General features: G+C 42.0%; 1 protein-coding gene across 1 annotated transcript; it reads left to right on the plus strand.

The window, feature by feature from the left end:
* The first annotated feature begins 665 nt into the window (after positions 1-665).
* PLD4 (phospholipase D family, member 4) lies at positions 666-7,791 on the plus strand. The gene is made up of 7 exons (XM_010021211.1): positions 666-792; positions 1,145-1,272; positions 1,438-1,638; positions 2,039-2,178; positions 4,741-4,906; positions 6,182-6,278; positions 7,583-7,791. The coding sequence occupies exons 1-7, from the start codon at positions 666-668 to the stop codon at positions 7,789-7,791; spliced, it is 1,068 nt and encodes a 355-aa protein (XP_010019513.1).
* The last annotated feature ends 2,295 nt before the right edge of the window (positions 7,792-10,086 follow it).

Here is a 10,086-nt window from a genome sequence, read left to right on the forward strand (position 1 = left end):
GGTCTGGGGGACTGTTCTGAAAAGCAAAAGGGACAAGGCCACCCTATTTCAGGCATGTATGGAGTTTAGTCATGTGTCAGGACTTGCGCTGTTTGCTGACAGACCAGATAGTAGCCTGTTTATTACTGTGGGACAGACCTCTGCCTCCCTCCTGGCACATCTTCCTTGTCCTCATGGGCTCTCTGGGACTTGTCTTCCTCCCCACATGGTTCTGGTGATGTAAGATGGCTCATTTCCTCTACAGAAGAAGAAGGAAAAGTGACAGGTGTAAGGCTGAGCCCTGTCTCTGCTAAAGGGACATCTCAGTGTAGGACAGCCTCTCTTATTTTTGTCCTCAGGGAGAACTGGCGCAGTGTATCTGTTGAGCATCAGCAGCCACCAATTGATCTTCATTGTGGCATTCACCTTTGAAGTCTAGGATGTTGGTGGTCTTTTAAACCTTATCTCTAATAGCATTAAACAACAGAAAATAAACTTTGATTCATAGATTAGATCAGAATCTTTGTTCCCTTTTTTCTCTACTTGAAATGATCCTGAAATAGGTGAAATTTCTGACCTTTCATGTGTTGGGCTTTTTCAAACAAAGTGTCCATGAGTAACACTGTACTTGTGTATATCTTACTAAATGTTCTATAACAAAATATAAAAAAAAAACCCAATGTACCATGCAGGGTGAAGATATTCTGAAGAGGTTTGAGACGCTACTTGCAGAGAATGTCTCTGTCTATGTTGCAGCAAGTATGCCAACCCTGGCTACTAATTCAACTGACCTTGAGCTTTTAGAAGAAAAAGGTAATTATTCAGTGATGCACTCAGAACTTCAGTACTGCAATAGGGTATCTGAGAGAAACTGGTCCCCAGGGCCTATTCTGGCATGGTGTTTTTGTGGGTTCACAGGACAGGCGCTATGTGTTCACTAGTTCATGATTTTTGCATATGTTGTCATGCTCTTAAGGATTTTTTTAAAAGTTCACATTTTTCATATTTTTGCAAGTTCCCAGGAATGAGTGTTTGTAAATTTTGGTAGTCACTAGTGGCTGCAAGTATTAGGCATCCAGACATGTTCTGGCTATCAGGGGAGCAGTATAGATCACCATCTCCAGCTGTGTCTGAAACTCTTTTTTCTCTCCCCAACTTTCTTCAGGGGCTCATGTAAAGAAGATTGATTTTGGACATTTGGCAGGAGGAGTGTTGCACAGCAAATTCTGGATCGTAGACATGAAACACATATATGTTGGTAGTGCAAATATGGACTGGAGATCTTTATCTCAGGTAAGCTCAGCTGCTGAATATTCAAAAATCCGGGGGAAAATTCAAGTTCTAGCATGTAACGGAGGAACATCATGATGTGAAATGCTGATTAAGTGGGAGAAACAGCAAAGAAACCCTTGGAGGTGGCTCTTTCTGGGTCTGTGACATAGCTTGCTCTCACTGTAGGTGAAAGAATTTGGTGCTGTGATATACAACTGCAGCTGCTTGGCCAAAGACCTCTGGAAAACTTTTAGTACTTACTGGGATCTTGGACATCCTAATGCTACCATCCCATTCCCTTGGCCTCTTAATTATTCTACCCACATTAACAAGCATCAGCCTCTGGAAGTAGAATTCAATGGAATCTTGACAAAAGCCTATTTTTCTGTAAGTATATTTAAAAGTATCAAGATAGACTGTGAACTATATTTAAACATAGGCCATAAAATTTTCTTCAGCAGTCCTCAGTTATTTGTGTTCCAGTTGGATAATAATTAATTCAACAGGTTTCTCTGGAACTGCTCAATGAACAAGGGCTGACCCAGCTTCATCCATCAGGTAGTATGGCAAAAATGGGGTGCAGGTCTTCTTTAATCACCTGTGGGCTCAATATATCAGTAAGTATCTGACCCATCAGGTCATGTAAGGCATGAGGAGAGAGACAGTGGTCCACCTCAAGTGCTTTGTGCTATTGTAATGAAAACTGAACAGATCTGAATATACGACTCACACAATCTGACAGAAAAAAAGGATTAAATCACTGACCTGTGTGTTTTCTTCTTTTCAGGCTTCTCCTCCAGCATTTTGTCCAGAAGGTCGCACTGATGACCTCTTTGCTATAACCAGTATTATCAGTGAGGCACAGAAATTTGTCTATGTTTCTGTTATGGAATATTTCCCTACCAGCCGTTTCATTCACCCACAAAGGTACAATTTAAATCTTGACCAAATCAGTTGACTGCCCTTGCTAAAGGAAAAATACATTATATCCCTGCTTCTGCAGCAGAAGTATTCAAAGTGGAGAGAACTGAGGCTTTGCTCTGCACTCATAACTGCCTCATGGACTGTGCAAATACCGATGCTACAGGAAGCATAGTATCCAATACCGCCCATGTGCTTCACTACTGTTTTAAATCAGCCTCCCATGCTCTTCACACAGCAAGAAAACTGTGAAGTGCCAGACTAGGGACAATCAGGATACAGCTCTCTTCAAAACACAGCAGAGCAGCTTTATGAATAGAAAGAAGAATGGGAACAGCAGAAAGATATCCGACATCAGGCTTCTCAAGGAAAATATTCATTTGTTCCACTCTTCCGCTCCTTTTTCTTTCCTTCAGTTCTTTAGAACTTCTGAAGACTCTTGACTTCTGTCTCTGCTGCTGTTTTATTTACTTGACCCATATACTAGAGGGTGATTCTTAACTGTCCTTGCTAACCTCTGCAATGATAGCTGAAGCAGTCTGTAAAAGAAACTCCTGGACTTTTATTTTCCTTTTTTTTTTTTTACAATTCCATCTAAAGACATCCAAGTTCCTGAAGCATGCTGGATGTGTGCAGCAGCCGCTCTCAAAAAGAAGGTGGTAGTGGTGATTTGGAGTGGTCAGGTTGTGTGTGGTGGACCTTCTGCTGCCCAAGGTCACAGCAGAATTATGCAGACTATGTACATCAGCTCATATCTGAGTAACACAGAAAGTTAGTCAGTCATGGGACAACCACTAACACTCCAAATCCTCTTAGATATGCTTGAATTAGGATGTTTACATGCAATCAAGTGTCCTGAGTATTATCTGCTTATAACATTTCTGAGTCTTCCAGTTGTCTAAATAATCTGGCTGAGAAAGAAGCTCAGGCAAAATAATCATGTACTATGTGGCTTGTAAGGAATAGAGCGAGCTCTAGCTTTCCATTTAGCCAGAATTATACCATGCATCATGTCCTGTGGCATGACAGTATAAAGCCTCTGTTGTTCAGCTGGGCATGTGTGTGTTAGCAAGAAGGATAATAGATAGACACAGATAATTCCACTGTCCTTGAAAAAAAATCTCAAAGATGAGCTTCCACTTGAAGGATACTTTTTATAAATCAAACAGCTTTGAGGATTTTTGGTTTCAATGTTGTACAGTTGAATCTCTGGGTTTCTCATGTCCCGCTATTAGCTGAGAATAGGTTCACAAAAAGTCTCTTTTCCCCTTAGGAAGGAGTGTGTTAATACTCCTCATTCTTCATCTGAAGCCTTAATCCTCCATTTGTGACATCTAGGGCCTGATCAGATGCAAAAAAGAATTTGAAAGGCCTAGGGAAAGTGGTGCGGGGCCTCAGGCTATCTCCACAGCAACCAGCTGTAGCGCAATGAATTGAGGCTGATTAGTTCAGGTTAGGTTCCTCCAGCAGCTGAGGCAGAAGGAACAAAGCTGCTGTCTTAATGCCTGAGTGTTAATCAACTCAAACCTGATATATTTAAAAAATGGAAACAGTTAAAAAATAGGATGTCTAAATATGATGGTTTTTTGAGTTTTTCAGGATCTACAAGAAAACCTGACCCTGAAAGCACATGGCCAGTCTCTTGATTGTGATAGGACGATGTGCAATGGAGGATTAGAGAATTTAGGGCTTTGTACAAGAGACCCAAGGAATAAGTTAGGCAAATTAATTAATCATTGCTCATGGGACTGTGAGCGAGTGCTGGACCTCTCTGTATCAGTCCTCCAGTCTGTACTAAAGATGGTTGTCTTCCTCTGTGCAGCACCTGTCAGCATCTACAGAATGAAGATCCTATGTGGGCATTTAGAGTTACTAGTCTTGGGATGTACATTGTCCAGTGCTTAGTGTTGTGTAGTGGGGTGAAGGGTGTTAAAAATTTTCCCCTAAGCTACTGCCAAAACAAGTGTCACGGAAATGGAGAGCCCCGTGTTCATGAGAGCACAGCTGTGTCTTTTACCTTGGGGGCACACGTCATACTAAAGAGGACAAGAAGGGATGGGGGGGGGATAGAGAGTGTCCATGCTGGCTGATGGTGCAGGACTACTGGAGACACTAGAAACAGTCTCCAGGATCCTGAAACAGCTACATTCTACAAAATGTCTCTTAGGCTTTCCCCTGGCCTCTGCGCTGTCCTTTTTACTTTATGCTGTATGATCTAGCTTTACATTGGAGTTGCTATTGGTACTTTTAGTTTCCTAATGAAATGAGCATGATGGCACCATGCTGTGTGTGTAGAGGTGTACACGTGCTTTACTAAGCTTTAAACTTCTTGATCATTTTCAACCTAATTTGGTAGAGACTGGAGGTCTCAAAACACACTGTGAAAAGAACTGGCTGGGTAGAAGGCAGAAATCTTACTTACACCTCCAGTGTAGGCACAAGTGCTCCTCTTACTAGACATCAGAGATCCCACCTGTGCACAGTGTTACTTTTATTCTGTTTATTGTCGCAGCTTTCTACCGAGCTGTTTCAAAAATATCCCTTTTCCACCCACCTACTTTTCTCTAGGTACTGGCCAACCATTGACAATGCTCTGAGACGCGCAGCTTTTGAATACAGAGTACAAATTCGGCTTCTGGTCAGCTGCTGGACCCACTCTGACCCAGCCATGCTCTACTATCTGAGGTCCCTGAGTGCTCTCAACAACCCACATCTCCACATCAGTGTTGGCGTGGTATGATAAGAAACCTGATTTTGGAAAGACAGCTTGAAGATACAGGCCTCCCACTGATTTTTGAGTCTAGCTGCCAGTTGTGTGTGCATGTATTAGGTTTTAGAGAAGCAGATTGTCCATTGTTGCAGCAACTGTTTCAGGTCCTTGGGAAAATAAGGCCCACAGGATAATCCTGAGGAAGCAGCTATTGCAAGCTATAAGGGATGTGCCTAGCTGCAGTGCTTGTGACAAAGGGTATTGGCTTTAAGGTGAAAGAGGATAGATCCAGATTAAATATTAGGAAGAAAATAGGAGGGTGATGAGACCCTGGCACAGGTTGCCCAGAGAAGCTGTGGCTGCCCCATCCCTGGAAGTGTTCAAGGCCAGGTTGGACGGGGCTTTGAGCAACCTGGTCTAGTGGAAGGTGCCCCTGCCCATGGCAGGGGGGATGGAACTAGGTGATCCTTCCAATCCAAACCGGTCTGTGATTCTGTGATTATCCAGGCAGTTGCTTTTGCTGAGCACCATGACAGAAACAGTTTATATGACAACCTAGTGCTCTTTTCATAGACCTTTTCCTGTATTAAGTATCTTAAATGGGTCTAATTACTGTCAGTTTTTTACAACTGAGATCTCTGCTGCCTGCCTATAAAAATGGACCCATTTGTTAACACTAGACATTACATACAGGCCACAGGCATTAGGCTGGAGTGCATCAAGTGGAGGGGGGTGGTATGGAGCTCCCAACATGATGCAGTTACCATGGTAGAGTGAAGTCACAGAACTAAGGTGGAATGTTTTTTACCAAAAGGAAAAACCAACCAAACAAACAACAAAAAAGTAGAGTTTGGTAAGAGTTAACACAAAAAGTTAGGCATTATTGTTGCCTGCAATACCCCTTGTATCTGTGATCAGCCCATTCTAGCACAAAATAAGAGCAGCAATCAGTGGTAAATGCTGATCTATTGAACAGCTGCCTAAAACTGCATTTAATTGTCTGCCCTGTAATGATAATAGCTGTGCCACTAATGGAACATTGTGAAGCAAACATTATCCTTATCTGATCTCAATTGCTTATCCAATTTTATGTATAGTGGAAATACTATTTGTTAGTTCTCTTGGATAAGAGTAAAATCTCTTTTATGGTACATTTAATAACAGTGTGTGGACTATTCTGTTCTTTCTGTACTATTCTATTCTTTGTAAATATAGAAAATCTGCATTGTCCAATCATGCAGTCTGTTCTGTTCCTCACTATAGTATTTCTATTTATATTTTTAATTTCTCTCTCTCCAGAAACTCTTCATTGTTCCAGTTATGAATCACACAAATATTCCTCATGGGAGAGTGAACCACAACAAATATATGGTCACTGATAAAGTAGCCTATATTGGTATGTATTCCATTATTCTGAACATTTACAGTATATTAAGATCTATAGGATTGAGGCTGAGATAGGATGGGCTGCAATATCAAAAAAGAGCCCATTTTGCTATGTAAAGCAGTCTGCCCTGAGTAAAGAAGTAGAGATGTGAAGGGGAGACAATAATGTAGGTCAGGTTCAGTAAGAGATTATTTCATATGACTGTGAACCATTAAGACAAGAGGATGACAAGTCTGAGTGCACAGCTTGTGACAAGCACAGTAGGAATTTCACAGGCTGTGTGCTCAGAATGATGCAGTGATAGCTAATGCTCTAGTATACAACTTTGTGCTTTAATAAAACTAAATTGCTGGGAGGAATTAATTCCACGCACTGTTTGTTGAACAGAACTCTAGGAAAGGAAATGAGAAAACAGTAATGTCAACTGCTGCTCAATCCCTGAAAGTCAGAATTATGTTTATCTTTTACTCTCTTATTAGGATCTCTCAAGAAAGGGAATGTGAAAGGGTTCTGTCATTTCAGTCAGCTCATCCTACAAGCAATGCAAACCAGCAAATAGCCTAATCTTCCAACGAGATGAGCGCTTGCAGATCCAATTGCCTTTAATAGAACTTGTTTCTTACTGAACTGTCTTTTGAAGACAGATATGCAGATAATTTGTTTTCATGGCTAAACACGTACTAGAAGTGACGGTAGATTTCTCTAGCTAAGGCACACACCAGGAGAAGTGCTAAGTGATAAAATGTGTATTTTTTCCACAGTATTTATTTAATGAGTTGTGGTAGCTTTGGAGAGAGCACTAGACAATGTCTGCCTCTGGATTCCCAGCTTTGCCTGGTTTAAAAGCAGGCACTGCGTGCTGAGCTCAGAGAAGCTCCCAAGGTTTTATTGATCAAGGGTCCAGTTTCTCCTCTTGTTTTCCTTTAACAAGTAAAAAGAATTAAGTCCATTAAAGATTTTTTTTCCTTTAAACACAGAAACCCATATCAAACACTGACTTTTGCCTCTCTTAATACCTAAATGTAGCACTCTATTCCCATATTTATAATGATTAGATTTGTGCATCTTTGTCACAGGCTGTAAGGAATCAGAAGGTTATGAAGATTCAGGGCTGCAGTTAGTACTCGTTTTCCAAAACCAGAGGTCTGGAATAAGAAGGAGGTGACCTGATTTTTGCTGCTCTGTTGGTCCTAATGAGATTTGCAGCTGTACAGCAAATAACCAAAGCCAGGCAACTGTGGACTTAAGTATGGGGATCAAACAGAACACTGGGAAATTAATGTTTTCTAATTAGATACCTTTTCATTGCATAGGGACTTCCAATTGGTCAGAAGATTACTTCATTAACACTGCTGGCGTGGGACTAATTATCAAACAGAATTCAACCAACCTGCAAAGAAGTCAACTGCCTATCCAGGAACAATTAAAACATCTCTTTGAGAGAGACTGGAATTCCAAGTATGCAGTAAATCTGGAAGATGTGCAGGGACAGAAAGACTGTAACTGGAGAGGCAGACTTTGAAGTGAATTGAAATATAGATTTAAAATAAAACAAAAAAAAAACCCAAAACAAAACAAAAAAAACCCCAAAAAACAAAAACCAACAAACCCAAAACTTGAATCTTGTTCCCTGTGCAAAACAGGGAGTTATCTTCCTTATATCTTTGTCAAAAAAATCACTTCCTCGTGGTGTCCACATTGATGAGGCGAGAACTTCTCATAGTTGACTCTACCTGCAAAGCCATTAGTCAGTGTGACACTTCCTTTCTTGTGTGATTACCTCATCCCAGAGTAATGACATGCATACAGTGTTATATGACAAGCTATCTGATATTAAAGCAAACATGGAAGATACAACCAGATCTCAGTACATCAGAGACGCAGATTGCTGTGCTATTTTATCTTAGGAAGCTATATACTTCAACCTTAATGTTCCATTAACAGTATTTGCTTACATGCATTTAACCATATTTTTAATAAACTCCTGGCCACTTCAAGATTTTGAGCCGTGTAAATAATCACCTAAAACAGTGAGGGCAGATTTTTAAAAGCATTTAGGAATTAGGGGTACCTGTATTCAAGTGTTGACGATAGTTGCCAGAATTAAGAACCTGTGATTTAAATCTTGGGGGCAGCTTCCAGCTCAGCTGATCTGGAGCCCTGAATGTCTGGGGATGCTTGGATATCTGTGCATTGGCCTCAGACAGCAAATGGGATGGGGAAAGGGGCAAAGCTGCTGCGTGAGTGCTGGGGTTGCAAAGGCATCCCACCTATGCTCTGAGCAGTGCTTGGAGAGCCTCCTCGCTCCTTTGGGGCTGTCTTGGTGCTGGCCCTGACCAGCGTTGTGCCCCTGGGCTGCCTTTTCTGCTGCAGTCACACGGGGACCATAAACCTGAGCCATCTGTTGCCTTATGTCCGTATCAGCCACTGCGTGTCGACTCTGCCCTGGGTTACTCTCAGCTGTGACAGGATAGGAAAGCAGGGCATATGTGCTGGCAATGGAGAGGTGCGAGTGACACTGGCCTCAGGCTCTGTGAACCTCACCAGGTCTGCACACTTTGCCTGACACTGGAAATGGAGTCACAGTGTGAAACTTTTGCTTTGAGACTGATGTACAGCAGAGGTGGGAGATCCCAAGGAGAAAGCCCATTGCACTGAAAAAAGTCTATCTGATGTTGCTCTTGCATGCAAGTATTAATACATGATCAGGTACATTTGTTAGTATGGGCTAATAAACCCATGAAATGGAGCTAGTGAAAACCAGCTGGAAAGGTTCTACTTTGCCAGGGATTTTAATTAATGAATGGAAATATCAAAATATTAAGCAGCCTTTAGAAAGGAAATAGGGGAGGAGAGCGCTAAAAGCACATGCACCTTCCTCAGTATGTTTGCACATACGTGATACAAAAGTTCAATGTTATCTGTAAATGTCTTAAAAATCTTCATTAGTAACTGATGTAACGATGGATAAAACAATCCAAGGATCTTCTTGGAAGTGTCTGGAAGAGATAACTGAGGAGCAGCCGGGAAACCAAAAAATGGAAAATTGGTTTGGATCACCTCCAAAAGACCCTATGGGGAAAGGGCCATATTTTTATGGGGATTTGTGTGTATTCACAGATATTTGAATCAGCCCACACACAATCACAGTACGTCTTTTTGTTATTCTCAGCACAGGGCAGGGATTGAAAAGCACCAAAATGCTTCCTCTGGAGGATGGGAAGGTTGCACTGTGGTGGGGAAGTCTGTACTCCTGCTGCCCTGCTGCTCCAAGAGCCAAAATGCACCTTGAATTAGGCTCTGTTAAGAGGGGCATGAAGCCAAGCTGCCACAGGCCTTTTGGGGCTGGTGAGGTTCGTAGCACATTCACGGCTCAGAGTTGGAGTGCCAGGACAGGGGCTTTGCCCGGCCTCTCCGTGAAGGTGTGCTCTGGCCTCTGTGAGATGAGCACATGTGAGTGGTGAGGCAGTTTGGAAAGCTGTTTGGGCAGTTGCATCTTGAACCAACAGAAGTTATTTTCTACAGAGGAGTGCGCTCCTCTAGATGGCACTCAAAGCTATGTTTTACACTGGTTTGGGGGATGATCGGTATTGCAGGAAGAAGGAAAATTTCTCCGCTTGGGAGCTCAAATCCGGCAGTGCTGGATAAGCTGTTCAAAGTTTCTGGGCAAGCTGGGAGACTTGTCTTCTGGAAAGTCTCATATGGGGTCAGGTTCAGCTTATATAAGAAAAATTGATGCTTATGAGAGTGCTTTTTATGTCCTTTACTGGCATCACTTGTGTTGGTTTTCCTCCACAAATGAAAGAGCGGTTTACAA

This window comes from Nestor notabilis, unplaced genomic scaffold (genome assembly GCF_000696875.1).
Source record: "Nestor notabilis isolate BGI_N333 unplaced genomic scaffold, ASM69687v1 scaffold35838, whole genome shotgun sequence".
NCBI classification, from domain to species: Eukaryota; Metazoa; Chordata; class Aves; order Psittaciformes; family Psittacidae; genus Nestor; species Nestor notabilis.

Coding starts and splice junctions, on each gene's coding strand:
- PLD4 (XM_010021211.1), top strand. CDS start 666: ATGCAGGGTGAAGATATTCTGAAGAGGTTTGAGACGCTACTTGCAGAG. Junction 1,639..2,038: donor TGACAAAAGCCTATTTTTCT/GTAAGTATATTT, acceptor TCTTCTTTTCAG/GCTTCTCCTCCAGCATTTTG. Junction 4,907..6,181: donor TCCACATCAGTGTTGGCGTG/GTATGATAAGAA, acceptor CTCTCTCTCCAG/AAACTCTTCATTGTTCCAGT.